The following is an 18,570-nucleotide window of genomic DNA, read 5'->3' as shown; positions in this document are numbered from 1 at the left end:
ACCGATTTTCCTTGTTTATCAGGCTGCTTCCTTGTAAACATTCTCCCTGGCAATACCATTCCAAGCTTGGAGTTGATTTTTATTTAATTTTTTTTCAGTCTTCCACATGGAAGCCTTTGCTGAAAACACATCCTTCTGTGTAGCAGTAGAAAAACATTGGCAGGGATGGAGATGTAGTTCAGGATGAGAATCAGGCCCCAACGTGCTGTGAACAAACAGCTCTTAGTTTGCACCTCAGAACAGCTCTGAGTCAATTAATCCACTGCACTGCCACAGGATCATCCAGCCTTTGTCTCTGCCTCCAATTCACAGACAAACTGAGGTGCAGCTGCCAAGAGGTTCCCTCAAGGACAGTACCCTGAACCTGCACCTGGCAGCAACCGAGGGCAGTGCCCACTATCAGTGCTGCCAAGCCACAGTGCCCAGGCTGGGCAGCCACAGCTGCTCTCTGCCACCCCAAGGACAGTCCCTGCTGGCCTCGCAGTGCTGCTCACAGGCACTGGCAGAGCAAGGCAGCCAGAAGGACTTGGTGCTCCCTCCTGCCACGCAGCAGATGCTTGGGGTAGACAAGACGCACCACCTTGGCTACAGTCCCGGAGCTGGTGCTGAGTAGAACAAGGCTTCCAAGAGAACCAGGGCTGGAGATTCAACCCAATATTTCCACTCCTGCTGCCAGCCTCACCTCACCTCACCTCACCTCACCCTCCTCTTCTCCTCTCCTTGCATCAGTTTCCTGATGGGAGACAGCGCCCACCACCCCTGGTTCTTCCTCTGCAGCAGATCCTGCCTGGGGCTCAGCCCCTCTCTGCTCCCCTGTGCTCAGACACCACGCTGGGAGGCAGAAGGCCACGTAGCCGTGGGACACACTCCATTATCCTCACCACCACTGGCAGCCTCAGCCTTCTTCAGGGCAGGCTGCAGCTGTGAGGCCAGGGACACACTCGTCCTCTCTGTGCCAGCACACAGGGCTCTGCCTCGCCTGCCAACACGCCAGGAGAGCCTCAGAGCCAGAGCACTCGCTTGCCACAGTCACAGTGCCAGCAAAGGGGCTCACTGCAGCACGGACACAGCAATGGGCAGGGACAGCACACAGAACAGAGCACAGAGCCATGGCTGCATGGGACACAGCAGCCATAGGTGGCAGAAGTACCTGCTCTCATCAGCTCCCAGCAGCAGAATCAAATGCCTCTGAGTAATCCCAAACAAGGCAAAGCAGCACTGATTTCTAAGTCAGTCTTTCAATCCATGAAGTCAGTGAGGCTTCAAGGATTACCTGGGGTTAGGCTTGGAAGAAAAATTCCCTTTTGGTTTTGGCCTGGAATATGGTGCCCATTTCACACAGAGCACACAACAGCAGCACTGCTGTCCTGGTCCAGGTTTGGAGCACAGAGCAGCAGCACTGCTGTCCTGGGTCAGGTCTGGAGTACAGCCAGGACATGCCTGCTGCCTCCCAGGAATGGGACAAGTGTTTCTGCTGCCACACACACCAGCACAGCCAAGGTGAGACTGCAGCAGAACCTCCATGGCTGCACAACAAAGCTCGTGTGGACCTTTCCTTTGAGAAGCACACAAAGAGATCGTTCAGGTTTGACTTTGCCCCTTGGGTTTGCATCTCCAGTTCCTGAAAGCCACGGCACAGGCTGCAATTACAGAAGGGCCCTTTCCAAGCAGCACAGCAGTAGTTTAGGAAAACTCCACAGGCCTTCCTGCCCCACAAATCACAACTCAACCCTGCAGCTGGGCTGAGAGAGATCCAGAAATAGATTGTGGGAACACTCCTGGCTCTCTGCATGTTGGGGGCTTGGAAAGAAGGAGAAACCCTAATCTGTACTGACATCCCCATGACAAACCAACCACAGCACACACCCCAGGGCTGCTGGATAAGGACGGCAGCTCTCTGCACTGCCTCTGCCCCACTGCAGAGTCTGTGCCATGGAGGCCTTGTCTGACACCAAGTTTTTTAGTACTGTCTGTTTCTGCTGGACTTTTCTAGCTCTGGTTTAGAGCTCTGTTTCAGAATAAGCAAAACAGCCCTAAATCCACCTTCATCTTGCAGCAGGAATTTCAGGAAGCAGAGTAATTAACTAAGTCTGCAGAGCCAGAACCTGTGTCAATAGCTGCCTGCTGAAAAGCAATGAGGGATCTTTGGGGGCCACACACACCATGGAATTGTTCATGTACCCTCTCCAAAAGGAGCCTGCAGCAGCTTAAAGCTAACCTAGAATTAAAGAAATTGCACGTCTCCGTAACAGCAGCGTAACTTGTTTGTGACCTGCCAGTGCACGTACTGCTTCCCACATGCCAGTCCCCAGTGTGATCAGCCCATCACTGACCCACATCCCATATGGAGAACTCACATCCTACCCATGTTTTATTTTGGCTACGTGGTTGCTTTTAGGCACTGCCCATCTTATATTTGCTAAATTGCCCACATTCCCCAAACGTAGCAAGGGAGTTGGGAGTGCTGTTTTTCACGCACACAGAAAGGTAGAGGTGGCAAAAAATAGCACCTGAAATTTACTGAAACCCAAACCAGACGCAGACAGGTTTTGGCGTGGGGAAACTCAGAGACAGTAACTGTGACAGCTGGGGAAAGGGCACAGGAGGAAAACCCCTGCCAACACTCCTAAACACAAGCAAGGCTTGAGCAAGCCCCAAACCAGAGCTCAGACTTTAGAAAGCTCCCACTCCCAATGCCTCACCTCATGGGGTCGGCTTATGCAAAGCACAACAGTGGGACCTGCCTGACCCTTCCTCCATTCCAGCTGTGCTGCTGGCAGTGCCTGTGCCTGCACACAGCTGCCGAGCCATTATTCTCCTCCCCTGCACTTAAGCTGGGATGTCTCAAGGACTGGTGAAGCAGACACCTGACTGCACACTGCAACTGCTCCCAGAAAACAAACCCTCCCCTGCTCCCACAGATGAACCCCACTCCCTGCCAACACCTGCCAAGACAATTGTCCTGGATGCTCCATCCTCCCATGGGAGTGCTGGCATTGGCTCCCTGGGAGTTCAGGTTTTTTGACTGTGATGAGGAGCCCCTCATGGTGCACCACACTAAGTCCTGCCAGCAAGTCCTTCCTTTGGGCTGTGCTCCAGCTGCCTTAGCCCTGAGATCTGTTTGCAGCTCAGTGCCCCCTCCCTGCACGGGTCAGGCACCTGCAGGGCTTTCCCACACCACAGGAACTTCCCTGCACAAGTGGCTGCTCCCGTTCCTGACAGCCGGAGGTGCCACAGCCGGAGCCCCGGTCTGCAGGAGCTGCTCCCACGGCCAGTCACAGACTCTGCTGGGCAGCAGTGTGACCAGGACAGGCACAACCCCAAACAGGCACCAAGCCCAGGAGCAGGGCCTGGCTCAGAGGGGCTGCAGCCCTGCAGATGGGGGCAGGACACTCAGGAAAGCCTCAAGTGTCCCTTGAGAGGCCTCTGTGTCCCAGCATGCAGGGGGGGCAGGAACAGGATGATCCCCAGAAGAGCAGAGGGCACTGTGGCTGAGGACAGCAGGGCAGCTGCCTCTCCTTGGGTACCACACACAGGGAGCAGCCAGGAGCAAGAGACGTGTGCCCCACAGACACACCGGGTGCTGCATCCAGGACGGCCGAGCGACACCTGCCTGGCAGAGAAACCCTGGAGCACCTGCAGGCTCAGGGAAACACCACTTCTGTTTGATCTGGGACAGCCCAAGTCCCACACTGGGCTGAGATGGAACAGATTCCATCAAACCCAAGCCCATGGGCAAAGCCATGCCCAGTGTGAGGCATGCTGATGGAACAGAAACAACCTACCCAGCAGACTAGTTTATAACAAAGAGGAATGAGGAGAATGAAGGGAAGGAGCAACTGAATGTGAGAAAGGCAGAACCAGAACTGGACACTACAAGTGCATGGCCTAAGAGCCCAGCATCACACACAGGGGGCTGCCTTGAAAGAATTCCAAGTACCTTATTTTAATTTCTTGACATGGTAAAAGTTTACATACGTTCATCTCGCAAAGAAAGCTGAACAAATTAAAAGGAATCAATACAAAGAAACACAAGGGGAAGTGCTGCTCCCAGACAGCAGCTCAACGCAGTTGGTTTGTTACTGAATATTTATTAGCGGGAAGACTAAGAGTTGACTTACTACAAACAACAACAGAAGAGTCTATAGCAAGGGCCAGCAGCCCGCCACACTCTGGGCAAATCCCTGGGAAACCAGCAAGAGACAACATGGCTCTTAGATGTGGAAGCAGAGAAAAAAAAAATAAAACCAAAGTAAAAAAAAAATAAGGGAAGGAAGTTCATTCCATTTGTCACTGTTGTTACAAAGAGATTAACACAACTCTTAAGGCTACTGCACAATAAGAATATACAGGTGTAACAGCGAGACCTGGGAAATAGCGAGGTTCCTGAAACAAATGATTTAACGTTCCCTGATTAGGGGACTTAAGTAAAAATACTATAAATAAGAAAAATTTGAAGCCTGCAGCGTTATGGGCCCACTTGCCACACACAAAAACTGACGCAATACAACCAGTCATTTCCAAAGGGGTTTGTAATGGACCACGAAATGTTCTGGCAGCTTAGAGGAGTCACGAGGCACAGGAGTGTGCCCTTTGCAGGGGAAAGACTGCAAGGTCTGCAAGGTACCAGGTGGGCATCAGCCACCCTCACCGTCAAGCACCAGCTGTGGCAGCCAGCCTGCTCTGCCCAGGCACCAGGGAGCACTGCCAGGGACAGGGGGACTCAGTCTGATCACATGCAGAGATATTTTAGGACTTTAGCATCAGATCTCCAGCCCCTCCCTTCCCTCAGCCCAGGCAAAAGCAACCCATGCTGAAGGGGCAACTGGGATGTATGTGAAATAACATTGGTTTTAGCCAAGAAAGTGGCTCTAGTCAAATGGCAGAAGCCACCTGAGCTCGTAACAGCCAGGACAGCACCAGCTCTAGTTCCAAGCATTTGCCTCATGCTCTGCACTGATCCAGACAGAACTGGTGAGGCAGAGACCTGTGGGGCAGGCTCTGCTGAGCCAGGAGAGAGCCAGAAAGGGAGTGCAGATGGCTCAGTGGCACCAGAGCACAGCTGCCAAGGGGCAAGGGTCCCTGGTCAGTGCAGAGCTGGTGGCAGAGGGGCCTGGCCACAGCCAGCAGTGGGGAGAGAGCTTCCCTGCTGTGGCACTGCCAGGCTGCCCTTGTGCTGGGCTGTTTGCCCTGTTCCAGAAACCCCAGTGCAGCCACCAGACAAGAGATGGGACAGGGCAAGGGCTTGGTCTATAGTGTTCTTCCCACTCAGGTAGGAAGCAAGGCATGAAGGAATGTCCCTGCCTGGCTGCAGCAGCCTCTGGGGCGTCCAGTGCAGCATGGCCTCTACTACCAGTGACTAGAGGAAGAGGGAGAGCTCCTGAGACCTGAACAAAACCAATCACAAAACTAGGCAAGAATTTCTTTAGAGTTTAACTAAGAATGCAATACTATTTCCAGCCAGTTTCCCATCTCGATAGTCACGTAACAAACCAAGGCAATGACGGTCTTTAGTTGACTGAACAGTTCTCAAGTTCAAACGTTGACACTTAATAGAGGGTCTCAGCATTGCTGCTCCGAGGCCTCTTGATCTTCTCAATGTTTTTAAGGATCATGTCATGCAAAGTGACCTGCAAAAAGGAAGAACAGGACTCAGACAGGAAGCCAGCCATCCAGCTTTCACCATAAGCATTGGTTACCACAGCAGCACCACCCTCAACCCTTGTGTGCAACCCACACACCTGGTAAAGGTAAGGGCTTCCTTCAGCCACACCTTACAGAAGCCAGAACATATAATACCAAAAACATTGATTCAGAAACCCTAGGACTGGCTTGTACTGTGTGAAGAGCTTAGGATCAGATTCTCACAGAGGGGGCACGAGTGTTTTGCAGCCGGGCCCTGTGAACACTGCTGGAAACATCTGCCTCTCTAGGAGATGGTGGAGAGCACTTCACCGGAGCTGAAGTGGGAAGCAGGCAGGCTTCCTCCAGGAGTGGCCATGCTCAGAGGGAAAGGGGAGAGGAGCAGCAGCAGGAGCACAGTGTGAGCTGTGTGTTTTCACTCACATATTGATTTCTCAGCTCTGAAATGATGAGGCGCAGACTAATGTACTCCTTCTCGTCGATCTCCGTCACGGTGCGGCGATAGTCCTCCTGCCGGGAGCAGACACGGCTCAGCCCAGCCTCCCACACTCTGCCCTCCACAAAGCTCTCGATCCTTGTGTGATCCCCCCTCTTCCCCCAGGACCCTCAGCTCAGAAAGGACAGTGACAAAACAGCTCAAAGAGTCCCAAGAAGCAGCAGCAGCATCAACATGTAAATCTCCATGTCCCCGCTGACTTACCACGTGAGGGTACTTGGCTATTTTGGAAACCAACTTTGCTCTTGTGATATAGTATCTGGCAGGAAAAGAGAGAGATTAAAGCTCAGATAGACAGCACCAGGATTATTTTCAGGTCCAAACTGCCTGTAACAACAGCTGGGGGACCTTTCCCAAACGCATTCTTCTTCCAAGGAGATCCCAAAAAATAAGTTTGTTCTTGCACGCCTACCTAGAAATCTGGTCCAGGTAAGATGCTGCCTCGCTCTCCACAGTCCGAAGCTCAGCAACTGTTTCTTCCTGCAGGGGAGACAAGGAAGCTGTTAGCTCCAGTAGGCTGCAGCTGCCTTCAGGGCTCAGGAAGCACTGTCTCAGCAGCACCACATCAAATTCAGGTTTGAGTTTTAAAATCTAAGCCAACCCCATGACTACAGCTACTGGACACCATGAACTGAAAGATTCAGAGGAACCGCAGAGATCCAAGTCCCTGGAGCACAGAGCAGTGCCTTACCTGAATAGAAACACCAAAGTTGTTCCCATCCTCTATCCTGGGAATGAGAAGCTGCACCCACATTTTGACCTGCAGTGGAGAGATCACAGCACTGACCAATGCCAACATCTGCACAAAGACTTCTCCCAGGAATGTCAGCAAAAGCTCACAGGACCCCGCCTTTGCACACAGCTCACGATCAACTGCTGCAGGTCCCTTATGCACCTATAACACTTCCAAGATCACTTCCCACATGGCTGGGATGCCATGCAAGCCAGCACAGGCCCAGCTCTCCTCACCATGCCACAGCTCTTGGCAGGAGTCTGTGCCTGGGCAAAAGAAGGGCAAAGCAAAGCCTTGTGAGGCCTGATAACAGACATCCTTCTCCTTCAGGTGAACAGAGCTCCCCAAGGGTTTCACCTGCCTCCCAGCCCCTGTCAGACAGGACAAAGCCCTGCCTTTCCTCATCTACAGCACAGAGGGACCTGCTCCTTCCACAGCTCCACCTCTCCAGGAGTAAAACCACCCCGCTGCCTCCCCTCACTCCAGGCTCACACCCACCGTATTGCACTTCTCAATGAGCAGCCTGATCTCTGGTTTCACTTTCTCAATGATGTCCACCAGCTGCTGGTTGCTCTTCAGCATCCCATTGGGCATCACAAACACTTTGGTACCTGTGGCAGAGACAAACCCCCAGCGTCAGGGACTCGCAGGAGCAGCTGCACCAGGGTCGGACTGAGGGGCCACCTGAGCCTCACTCATCTCCCACCAAGGCCAGAAAGGGACTGAGCCAGGCTATGGCCACCTGTAGGGAAGGGGAAAGGGACACGGGATAAGCAGTGACCACAAGGGAAGGAAAAGAGAAAACACAGAGCAGGATGAGACTGAAGAGCTCGAGGATGCTGAGCACAAAGGGTTTTCCTGGTGCACACGTATGAGAAGTTTCTGTCTCAGCTTAATGCAAAGCCTGGATTCTTCTTCCAGACAAAGAGAAGAACTGCACAGAGCCACCAGGAAATCAGCTGCCTCTGTCAGCAGGCCAAGATCCAGCCAAGTACTACTTATGTCTATTAGAGAAGTACTAATTTTGCTTCTAAGAGCTGGAACCTGACTCCTCCACATCAAAACATCCGTAGGTCAGGCTCTGGCCTGTATGAGCAGCAGCTGCTGGCAGGGCAGGGCAAGTGGGGCTCGCACAACTTGCATCTCCAAGGCTCAGTGCAGCAGTTCAGGGGGCAGGCAGCAATACAAGGGACTCGGGGATTCTTACCCTGAAAGGTCTCTTCATGGTCTTCCAGCTTCCTCTTTTTCATATTTGGCTAAAATATACAAAATGTTTTACTCACAAACTAGTCGTAAGCTGTAGAAGCGTTGCAAAGGAAAAAAAAAGGAAAACTTTGAGCCCTGCCACGTTCCTGGTTTCTAAGCACTCTTCCTTAAATCCCAGGAAGAGCTGCAGAGCAGTGTTACCTCCAGCAGACTTCCCAGGCTTGAGAGGTCAATCTCTAAAAGCCTCTGGGCCAAAGGCTGTTGTTAAATAAGAATATCCTACCCCAGCACAGAGCAAACCATGCAGTTTTAACAGAAGCTGGGATCACAGCCAAGAGAGTAACCTTACCCCATCCAGTCCATCATGGCTGTTGGTGAGAAGAATTGGGTCAGGCACTGGGAGGTTCATGTCCGAATGGATCTGAGTAAGATCATGAATATTCAGGATGGGTTCCTGCAAAGTAAAGCAGATTTGTTACTTGATCATGAACTTACAAATTCTGCCACACAAAAGATTCGAGCCTCCCTCTTCTCCAAAATTAGGATGAATGAAGATAAAAGGTCTGGCAATAGGCTGTGGACCCCCCCACCCAGGAGTGCCAGGCCATGGTGTCCCTGTGAGAGCCCAGCACTGCCAGGGACAGCCCGCGGGGGAGAAAGAGAAATGTGAGAGATGACACAAAGCAAAGAGCAGAAGGCAGCACCCCTCCAGAGCCAACAGCACTGCAGGGCATGTGAGCCACTAGCTGCTGCCTTGTGTCTCTGCACCAAGGTGAAATGCACAGAAAACAGCCCTAAAGAGACTTGCCACAACACTTCCAAATGTAGCCAAAAGTGGAAAAGGATACAGAGCACAGGGCACAGCCTACCTTAAGGAATCCATCCAGCTCTAACAGCTTCTTTGGAAAAAAGTTTGCTACGAGGTCTTCAGCCTAAGAAAGAAAGAACAAAGAGTGATGTGGAAGAAGGCCACGTGGCTCCCACTAGCAGGCAAGAATACCAGGGAAATCATCTGTGCACAAGCAGGAAACAGAGAGAACACAAGTTCTTCCTGCTGCCAACCCCAAACAAAGCCCAGGGGAGAAGAAAGCCACGAGGCTCAGGAGCCTCACTGCAGTGGGTGACTGATGAGGGCATCGGTTGGGTGTTGCTGGGTGTTGCCAAGCTTCCAGGGCAGGCTCAACACACAATCGAGTGTGTCAGAAAGATAAGGCCAAAAGGCCTTCCTGCTCGACCCGTGGCACTCACCTCACTCGTGATCCGCTCCCTGAAGGAGTCAACCTGCAGAATGAAACGGGGACAGGTCAGGGTGGCTCCCGAACGGCGCCGAGTGCCGCATGACCCTCCCAGCACAGCTCCCGCTCTCCCGGGGGACCGGGAGGAGCCCGCGAACACCGAGCACGAGCTGCCCGGGGCCGCCCGGAGCGGCTCCGCCCGCCCGCCCCGGACTCCGGGCGCTGCGGAGAGCTGGAAACCGCGCAGCCCCCGCCGGGAGGGAAGATCGGCCGGGCCGCCCCGGGCCAGCGGCCCCGCTGTGCCGGGGCACGGCTCGGGGGCGGCCGCGGCACAGCGCCGGCCGCATCCCCGCCCCCCCGGCGCTGCAGGGCCGGGCGGGGGTGGAGACACCGGGGGCTCGTCGGGGCGGGCGGGCCGCGCTCGGCGGCCAGGGTGGAACGGCCGGGAGGCACCGCGGGGCGGCCCCTAGCCCGCCCCGCCCCGGGCCGGCGCTGCAAGAGCTCGGGCGCGGGCCGGCGGGGCGGAGGCGGCCGCCGAGCGGGGGCCGAACCGGGCCCGGGCGAGGCCAGGCGGGGCGGGGCAGGCGGCGGGGCGGGCGCACCTTGAGCTTCACCTCCGGGTCCACCTTGAGCAGCGAGGCCATGGCGGGTCCGGTCTCGGGGCCGCTCCGCTTCCCCGGGCCCACACCGGAAATGACCTCACGCCGCGCGCCCGCCAATGCCGCGCGCGCCCGCCGCCCGCGTGACGGCCCCCGCGCGCACGCGCCGCCGGGTCCCGGCCGCTCAGCGCCGCCCGGGGCGGGGACACAGAAAATGGCGCGGGCGGCCCCGCCGGGCGCGCGCCCCGCCCGCGTCACGTCCGGCGCGCGGCGATGGCGGGGCGCGCGCGGGCGGCGCGATGGAGGGAGCGCGGGCGGGCGGCGGCACCGCGCACGTCAGCTTCGTGTGCCAGCGCTGCTGCCAGCCGCTCAAGCTCGACACCTCCTTCAAGGTCCTCGACCGCCTCACCATCCAGGAGCTCACCGGTACCGCGGCGCCGTGCGGTGGGGGGACGGGACGGGGCTGGGCAGGGGCCCGGGCCTAGGCCTGGGCCCGGCTGACGCCTTCTCTCCCGCAGCCCCGCTGGTAACCGCCGCCCCTGCCAGGCCCGGAGACCTGCACGAAGAGGAGAGCGCCCTGCCGGAGGTACGGCAGGGCCGGGCGCGGGGGCAGCTCCCCCGGGCCTTCCGGTAACGATGTTTCCTTGCTTCCAGGAAGCCTTCGTGGAGAACCGGCAGGATGGCGTGTCCAGAAGGTTCATCCCGCCAGCCAGGTACAGCCGCTGCCACACTCCCGTCAGGCCCGGCCCGGCCTCTCTGGGCAGCTTGAGCCTGCGCTGTGTCAGCGCCTCAGAAACGTCCCCTCATGGGGGTGGGTCGTACTGACTAGCTCCTGTGAGCCCCTAGAGTTTCCCCTGCAGATCCCCAGGACCCTCGGGCTCCTTGTCAGTTTGAACACAGAACTGCAGAGTCCTTGGGGCAGCCCAAACCCGACAGAGCCCCTAAAACACGGGTTGTCCCAACCTCCTGCTCTCCCTTTTCCCTGAGGCAGCCCCAGATTCTGGTCTGGCGCTCAAGCTGCCTCCCCTCAGCACTTAGCGCTCATGTCAGTAACATTCTTTCCAAGAATGATGTCAACAGAAAGTGCCAACAGTTTCACGCTGATCGGGGAGGCCTCGGATGGTGGCACCATGGAAAACCTCAGCCGGAGACTGAAGGCAAGTGGGCCACGAGCTGGCAAACTCAGATCCTTGGGAACAGAGCATCGGTTTTTCCTGATGCTCTGCAAAACTAAACTGCAAAGTTTCCCACAGCATTTGCCTTCCAGGGGCTGGGTTGGTGAGTAATTGAGCAGAGGTAGATTATTTTCATCAGTATTTGGCCTGCAAAGAAGATTGCTGCTAACCGAAGCTGCTGAGAACCAGCGGGCAGCTGCCTGTGGTTTCACTTGTGCTAATGTGAGCCCTTCCTGCAGGTCACTGGCGACCTCTTTGACATCATGTCTGGGCAGACAGATGTGGATCACCCATTGTGTGAGGAATGCACAGACACTCTGCTGGACCAGCTGGACACACAGCTCAACATCACGGAGAACGAGTGCCAGAACTACAAGTGAGTGATCCGCAGGTGACCACGACAGAGCTGCTGTAGCTTGAGGCACAATCTGCGGAGAGCTCGGGGTGGACAAGAGCTGCAGGGGCTGCCACAGGACTGGGGACTGGCAGTGCAGGACTTGCCAGGATACCTGTTCTGCTAATCCTTTTGTTCTGCTCTAGGAGATGTCTGGAGATACTGGAACAGATGAATGAGGATGATAAAGAGAAGCTGCAGACAGAACTGAAGGAGCTGGCACTGGAGGAAGAGCAGCTGATTCAGGAGCTGGAGGATGTTGAGAAGAACCGCAAGATTGTGGCTGAGGACTTCGAGAGAGTCAGGGCAGAGGCCGAGCGGCTGGAGCAGGAGGAGGCTCAGTGAGTGAGCTGCACCTACAGCTGTGGCAGGGCTTGGAGGCAGCAGATAAATGAGAAACATGTAGATGGTAACATGAGAAACCTGTAAATGTGCCCAAATACCAGTGGTTCGCTGTGTGCAGAAGGAAAGGTGGCAGAACCAAACTGGCCTGCAGAGCTGTCACTCTGAGGTAGAAGCCAGCACTCAGCGCTTCTTGTCTTGTTTCTGCTCAAAGGTATCAGAAGGAATACTGTGAGTTCAAGAGGCAACAGCTGGAGCTGGATGATGAGCTGAAAAGTGTGGACAACCAAATGCGCTATGCCCAGATGCAGTTGGATAAATTAAAGAAAACCAACGTGTTCAACGCAACCTTTCACATCTGGTAACAGAGACACTGGAATAGTATATCCATTTTCTTGGAACCTGCAGTGTGAAGCTGTTTAAGTCACTGCATTTGACAGGAAAGGTGCAAGCCAGCTCACAGTTACCTCCCAGCAAAGCAATGAATGCCACCTCTCAGGAGTGGCAGCTGAGTAAAGTATGCCAGGCTGTGGGAAATGGCTCCCTCACCAGTCCCAGTAACACTTTGGGAACCCCTGTGCCAGCCAGCAGTGACGCTGGCATTAGGGTTCACAGAGCAGGCAGCTAAGAGAGGCTGGCTAGGGGTTTTTTGTTGCGTTTTTATGACAAAAAGAGGATAAATGTTTGGTATTTACATGCACTTGTTAAGAATAGCCCCAAACTCTCCGTGTGCTTGGCTGCACTGTGTGTGCTGTGCTGTTGGGACACAGCCCCTATTTGGTTATCAGGCCAGGAGCTTTTCCCAGCCTAGCACACTTATTTATAATTCTTATCACAGGCACAGTGGGCAGTTTGGCACAATAAATAACTTCAGGCTTGGCCGCCTCCCCAGCGTTCCTGTGGAATGGAACGAGATCAACGCTGCCTGGGGGCAGACTGTGCTGCTGCTGCATGCCCTGGCCAACAAAATGGGCCTGAAGTTTCAGAGGTACCTGCAACACCTCACACAGCTCATTTATGACCCAGAGGAAGACAGGCAGACTGGGGTGCCTGTGAATTCTGTCTCCTTTTTTCAGATACCGCCTTGTCCCCTATGGCAACCACTCCTATTTGGAGTCGCTCACGGACAAATCCAAGGTAAGAGTTCCCATACAAATCATGGGACATTGACCTTGAGTGCCAGAGCCCTGGTCACGCTGGGGATGCAGGAAACAAAACTTGGTCTCTGTGGGCGTGGAGTCCAGGAAAGGTGGCTGCCCCTGCTCCTCCAACGTGTAACATCCCACATCCTGTATGAAGCCACTGGTGCTGCCAGCCAGCAGTGTTAAAAGTGACAGAACTCTTGAATGGCACACCTGGCCAGAGGCAGAGGCATGCTTTGGGGTGATTGGCAGGTTCATGGCCTGATTTGGAATTGGTGGAAGTCAGGAATATATGCCTGCACATGGTAGGCACTTGCCCTGTGCCACAAGCCATTTCTCAGCATCCCATGACAAATTTAAGCCTCACATGAGGCTGAAAAGCTGCAGTGACTATATCAAAAACAAGTGCTTGGGGTGCCTGATACAAATCTCTTTTCCAGGAGCTTCCCCTGTACTGCTCTGGAGGCTTGAGGTTCTTCTGGGACAATAAGTTTGATCACGCCATGGTGGCATTCCTGGACTGTGTGCAACAATTTAAAGAGGAGGTGGAAAAAGGTGAAACTCGGTTTTGTTTGCCTTACAGGTGAGTGTTGCCACAAAACTGTCAAATTCAGCCCTGTATGCTCCCCCTGGCACTGCTTGCTGTTTCAGCCCTGATTTTTCAGAAATCATCTGGAATTCTTAACGATGTGTGTTTGCTAGTTTGAAACTTAAAGCCAGCCCCTTGGGTGGAGTCCTGAGGCTTGCTCAGGTCCCTTTAAAAACAGGATAGTGTTATTGTCAGATTTAAAATTTAGTGCTCAGTGTCATACTGAGATTAAATGTTTGCAGTAGGAATACACTAATTAAAGCTTGTGTGTAATACAGGATGGACGTGGAGAAAGGAAAGATCGAAGACACAGGTGGCAGTGGTGGCTCTTATTCAATTAAAACACAATTTAACTCTGAAGAGCAGTGGACAAAAGCACTAAAATTCATGTTAACTAACCTGAAATGGGGCCTTGCCTGGGTCTCATCCCAATTCTATAACAAGTAACTGTGATCAGAACTTGGCCTGGCAGCTGTGGAGTGTCTGCTTTGTGTTGGAGAAAGGCAAATTAAGATGTCTCTTAATATTAACCAGTACAAAATGTTTACAATACCAAAAATCCACAAGACACTTTATTTAAAATGCCATTATTACAAGTAGTTTATAGAAAATCAATATGCAAAGTTGTGTCATAGAGTTGAAGAGAATAAAACCCAGCTATTAAATGGATTCTAAACTGTTATTTTTGGGGTTTATGGCCATGCATGTAAATAATTGTCAAGCTTCAGAACACCCATCAGTTTGATGCTGCTCTGTTACAGCTAATGCAAGCTTGGAAAAGCAGGACATTACAAACACAGGGAATAATGTGGGAAAACTGCCAGAACTCTGCCTGGTCATTAAAAAGTGACTACAGTTTAAAATAAAGTATTTTCTAAGTCATTTCAGCACTTCTTTGTGCTGCTGCACTTAGCAAGGTTTGATACCATGAGAGCACTGTAATCCCTCCTGCAGCCTGCTCCTGCACAGGGCTGTGCTGAGGAAACAATGAAATTATTCCACACTCCAGGTGTTTCCAGCACAGCACAAAGCCCTGGCACTCGCAGGGACACCCAGCCTGGGCACTGCTGTGGTGACAGTCACAGTGCTGGCACAGGCAGCTGAGATGGGTTTTATAAAAGCAGCAGGAGGAGACAGAGCAGCCCCTTTTGTGAGAGCTGGCCCCAGCCAAGCACCAGGCATGGCAGCACCTTTCAAACACTACTCTGAGGGGTCTCTTTGGGTAGAGGGAACTTAGATTCAAAACTTAGAAGATGCAGCTGTTACAATAAAGCTTTTAGGGTATTTCTAAACACAAAGGTGCTGTTGGGCCTCCCTTCAGAGCATGAATGTGATGCCTAGCAGGACGAGCTTTGCTAATTAACACGTGACTGATGGGCTGTTCCAGAATTCGGGTAACCCTGAGCTCTGCTGGGTGCCTGGGCAGTTCACAGAGGAGGGACAGTTGTCAGCAGTGTGGCCGTTCCTGCTGCTGGGCCAGCTCTGGATGGACAGGCTGGTTCTATTTCTGAGGAGGAATTCTGTCCTCGGGAGATTTGGCCCCACAGTTCCCACGGTGCTGCTCGGGTGTGGTGCTGCCAACAATGCACCTCACCACGGCGTAGGAGAACTCCAGGATGCTTTGTGGAGTAATGCCAGTGATGCAGTTTAAATGCTCCACAACCTGGAAAAAACATACAGCACCTAAAAGCTGTGAGTTTACAGACTGACAAGAGTAACTGCTCCATGGGCAGTTTCACAGGGAGTTGTCCCATGAGACTGCTGCTCTACCTGCCAGTGAAACATTGCCCGTGGGGTTTTGTTCTGGCTGTGAAGCACTGAAGGTGAGGACACTCAGCAGTGCCAGCACACAGAAGTGCCCCATGCCCTCAGCTCTGACAGAAGCCCACATGCTTCCTGCTAAAAAGACAGAGATGTCCCCTCCCTCGTGCAGCCCCACTTGCTGTGCTGAACAGATAAACCACCTTGGCACTGTGTTCCCGTGGAGCCAACGCCTTCAGCAGTGACTGTACCTGCTCCCAGTGCCCGGGGCTCAGGATGAATACACCTGTACTGATGACTCCAACAGCCAAGAGCATGAAATCTTCCTTCACTGTTAAAAACTTGGCTCTGCAGGAAGAAAAGTGTGTTCAGGTGTAAAACGCTGCTTCACAGTTCAAAAGCTCCTGCTGGTGCAGTTACCAGTGCCCAGGACATGTTGGCTTATTCAGGCCAACCAAAGCCCAACACCAGCAGCTGAAACTGACAGTGCAAGGCTGGATTTTAACCAAATGAAACACTTTCCTTGCCCTTGAAGCAGCTATGGAAAAGCATGTTGCTTTGAACTGGTATATTTAGAGACAATGATGAATGCCCCTCCCCCCCAATTAGTTATTTTTTAAAACATGCCCCCAAAATGGCATAATGAGAGCTATGCTGCTATTTATTAGCTTTTTCAAGGGTTTTAATTTCAAATGTTATTTTAAGTCATTGTCAGGTCTTACATCTGCAGTTTGCTCGGTGTGGAGTTTTCGATGGCGATCTTCAGCAAAGTGTCATAGATGGTCTCTCTGGTCAGGTAGCAGAAGTCCAGCAGCTGCACACACAGCTGGTGCAAGGGTTTGGCAGGAAGCAAGCAGCCGTTGTATCCTGGAGGAGATCACACCATCAGTGCCACATTTTGGGTCACTAAATTGAATTAGGAGTCTTAGGTACCATAAGGGAGAGGGAATTCTGAGGACAACTGCTCTGTCTCAGAATGCCACAGGATCCCTCAGCCTCAATATAATTTCACTCCGAAATTCAGGCTGTCAGACCTGGGCCAAGAAAATGCTGAGTGATTGTAGAATATGTGGCCTGGCACCACATTTAAGGGCTTTAAACTCTTAATCTTTTACTGAGCGAGTCATGACTGGCTGTCCAACAACATTCATCACATTCTGCAAGGGACAAAGTTCTCATCTAAAAAGTGAAGTGTTGCTATTGGACACAAAATGAGTACACAGAAGCTTGGTAAGTTCAAATGACAAAAAAGAAGAGAAAGTTTTATTCGAACATCTGGTATTTATAGAATTCCAAAGGTGACCATGGATTGGAGGATGGAATTACCACTTCTCTAACTACACTGGTCCAAAGATCAATCAATCATTTCTCTCCACCCACAGAGAAATATGTAAACTATTCTATTTATACATTAAATTGTGTGGGAACTCTGACTCTCAAATATGTAAACATTATCAGAAGGCTAAAGAAGCTTTATGAGAACTTTAACACTTTCAAAAGAACTATAAAAGAAAATGTAACACTTTCAAAAATCAGGGCAACAGTGAAGCTCTGAACAATCTGAACACGTGCAAAAATCTGCAATATGAGACTTTTTGCTTCAGACCAGCTCTGTGACCCTGCTAAAAAACTTCCTTCCCATTCTCTCTGACTGATACTCTCACCTAGAACCTCCAGAAGCAATTCCACGTAAGCCAACGGAGTTGACACACTGATGTGGAAGTGCAGAGTGTTTAAAACAGCCAGCTCCGACTCCAGCAATTCCTGTTTAGTGTAGGAGTATTTTAAGGATTGCAGAAATGTTAAAGCTGTGTCACTGGTCACTCTCTAAAGAGGAAGAAAAGACACAAAAGGTCTTCCAGGAGTAAGGCACTCGGTAGGGACAAAGTGCTCTGTCACCTCTCTCCTCCTGCCGAGCCCGAGTCCTTTGAGCTGGCATGGGAAATGCAGCTCTGACCTTCCCCACAGGTTCACCCCAAGAAACCACCCCCAGGCTGGTGTGAACCCCTGTGGACACACGATTTTTGACAACCACAGGCTGAGATTTTCCTGTGCTTTCCCCCCTCCCAGAACTGGGAACGCTTCCCAGCAAATTGTTAGTGGATGAGCAGCAGTTTACCTACCCTAAAGGGAATGTCCTGTCCTTGGCATTTCATTATCACTACTGCCTTCCAAAAAGGAAATCTATTTTTAAGAGAGATTAATACACTGCAGATTTCACCACGGTGCTAGAGCAAGGACAGGCTGAGCTGGCTTACACTGTAGTGCAGAGAGAGTTTGCTGGCGAGCTGAACACAGGACACGAGCCTCAGGACAAAGGTTTTGGTGATCTGATCCCTCACAGAGCTCCAGCTGCTCCTCTGGCCTTGGTCACGGCCTTTAGCACTCCCTCTGCCATCACACATCTGTTCTACCTGCTTGATCATAAACCTACAAAACCCACAATTGCTCAGAGAACGTTCTGGCTGCTGAGAAAAAGGAACAAAAGCAATTCCACATATGCTTAAGAGTGTATGTAGAAGTAATAATTTGGACTAAATGAATGAGGAGACAAAGCCCTGAACAGGCACATTAGTCATGTGTGGTTTTGGGATGGGGCATGGGCAATATAACCCCACCAGGGAATGGGAAATGTGCTGAGTGCTCAGGACTCGTTACCGTTCAAGTAACTCCACTGCCTGGTACCGTGTCGACTGGTCCAAGTGCCATTTTTCAGACAACAGGAATATAAACTCTGCAAAAAGCACAGCAGTCGCTCGTTTCAGTCTCCCGAAGCTCACGGTACAGCTGTCACCTGCCCCGGGAGCTGCTGTGGCCAACTCTCACCCACGATCCGTGTCTCTTTGAAGTACCCAGCCTGCTCCGGCAGCTCACTCAAGTACTGCTCATTCTCTGTGGCCAAGTGGATCAGTGTGTCCTCGATGATTTCAGGAGCAACCGCACTGAACACGGGGCCTGACTCACGGCCCCGGGGTTCCAGCGGCACCTGAGACCCCATTGAGCGGATCAGGGCCGAAGCCGTTTCGACAGTGATTTCACCAGCCCTACGGGGAGAGACCGGGAGGGGGCTCTAGCACCTCCTCCCGGCCGCTCGGAGGCGGCGCCGGGCCGGGCTGGGCTGGGCCGGGCGCTCGGGGCCCCGGTGCTCGCCCGCGGGGCCGGGCCCCGTTCAGGCCCCGGCCGTTTTCCGTCACGTGACCACGCTCCGCCAATCAGCAGGCGCCGATGCCGCGACCGGCACCAACCACTCGACGG

The 18,570-nt window shown here is 52.8% G+C and overlaps 3 protein-coding genes across 4 annotated transcripts; 1 reads left to right on the top strand and 2 right to left on the bottom strand.

The window, feature by feature from the left end:
• Positions 1–3,921: 3,921 nt before the first annotated feature.
• PSME3 (proteasome activator subunit 3) lies at positions 3,922–10,021 on the bottom strand. The gene is made up of 11 exons (XM_053965405.1): positions 9,916–10,021; positions 9,327–9,359; positions 8,948–9,010; positions 8,428–8,532; positions 8,080–8,128; positions 7,371–7,483; positions 6,831–6,899; positions 6,552–6,619; positions 6,344–6,398; positions 6,067–6,153; positions 3,922–5,630 (listed from the first exon to the last, which is right to left on the bottom strand). Exons 1-11 carry the CDS (start codon positions 9,955–9,957, stop codon positions 5,550–5,552), a joined length of 765 nt encoding a protein of 254 aa, XP_053821380.1. The 5' UTR covers positions 9,958–10,021; the 3' UTR covers positions 3,922–5,549.
• Positions 10,022–10,173: 152 nt separating this feature from the next.
• Positions 10,174–14,223, top strand: BECN1 (beclin 1). The gene is made up of 11 exons (XM_053965382.1): positions 10,174–10,338; positions 10,431–10,498; positions 10,567–10,625; positions 10,979–11,069; positions 11,327–11,463; positions 11,628–11,822; positions 12,038–12,184; positions 12,662–12,811; positions 12,900–12,960; positions 13,406–13,548; positions 13,833–14,223. Exons 1-11 carry the CDS (start codon positions 10,212–10,214, stop codon positions 13,999–14,001), a joined length of 1,347 nt encoding a protein of 448 aa, XP_053821357.1. The 5' UTR covers positions 10,174–10,211; the 3' UTR covers positions 14,002–14,223.
• A 710-nt stretch (positions 14,224–14,933) lies between these two features.
• CNTD1 (cyclin N-terminal domain containing 1) lies at positions 14,934–18,482 on the bottom strand. Of its 2 annotated transcripts, none has more exons than XM_053965397.1 (7): positions 18,142–18,482; positions 17,974–18,049; positions 17,574–17,745; positions 16,980–17,142; positions 16,038–16,182; positions 15,567–15,663; positions 14,934–15,217 (listed from the first exon to the last, which is right to left on the bottom strand). In XM_053965397.1, exons 1-7 carry the CDS (start codon positions 18,311–18,313, stop codon positions 15,056–15,058), a joined length of 987 nt encoding a protein of 328 aa, XP_053821372.1. In that variant the 5' UTR covers positions 18,314–18,482; the 3' UTR covers positions 14,934–15,055. The 2 variants fall into 2 exon arrangements, with proteins under 2 accessions (XP_053821372.1, XP_053821373.1); XM_053965398.1 differs by having other exon boundaries at positions 16,980–17,079.
• Positions 18,483–18,570: the final 88 nt, after the last annotated feature.

Source organism: Vidua chalybeata, chromosome 26, assembly GCF_026979565.1.
Source record: "Vidua chalybeata isolate OUT-0048 chromosome 26, bVidCha1 merged haplotype, whole genome shotgun sequence".
In the NCBI taxonomy this organism is placed as follows: domain Eukaryota; kingdom Metazoa; phylum Chordata; class Aves; order Passeriformes; family Viduidae; genus Vidua; species Vidua chalybeata.
This window is presented reverse-complemented; position numbering and strand designations above follow the sequence as displayed.

Excerpts from the sequence above, each read along its gene's own strand:
- PSME3 (XM_053965405.1), bottom strand. The coding sequence starts at position 9,957 with ATGGCCTCGCTGCTCAAGGTGGACCCGGAGGTGAAGCTCAAG. Across the intron at positions 6,900-7,370 it reads TCATTGAGAAGTGCAATACG|GTCAAAATGTGGGTGCAGCT; the intron begins GTGGGTGTGAGC and ends TCTCCACTGCAG. Across the intron at positions 6,154-6,343 it reads TAGCCAAGTACCCTCACGTG|GAGGACTATCGCCGCACCGT; the intron begins GTAAGTCAGCGG and ends TGCTCCCGGCAG.
- BECN1 (XM_053965382.1), top strand. The coding sequence starts at position 10,212 with ATGGAGGGAGCGCGGGCGGGCGGCGGCACCGCGCACGTCAGCTTCGTG. Across the intron at positions 10,499-10,566 it reads AGGAGAGCGCCCTGCCGGAG|GAAGCCTTCGTGGAGAACCG; the intron begins GTACGGCAGGGC and ends CCTTGCTTCCAG. Across the intron at positions 12,812-12,899 it reads ATGGGCCTGAAGTTTCAGAG|ATACCGCCTTGTCCCCTATG; the intron begins GTACCTGCAACA and ends TCCTTTTTTCAG.
- CNTD1 (XM_053965397.1), bottom strand. The coding sequence starts at position 18,313 with ATGGGGTCTCAGGTGCCGCTGGAACCCCGGGGCCGTGAGTCAGGCCCC. Across the intron at positions 16,183-16,979 it reads ATTGCTTCTGGAGGTTCTAG|GATACAACGGCTGCTTGCTT; the intron begins GTGAGAGTATCA and ends GATCTCCTCCAG. Across the intron at positions 15,664-16,037 it reads ACACCGAGCAAACTGCAGAT|AGCCAAGTTTTTAACAGTGA; the intron begins GTAAGACCTGAC and ends TTCTTCCTGCAG.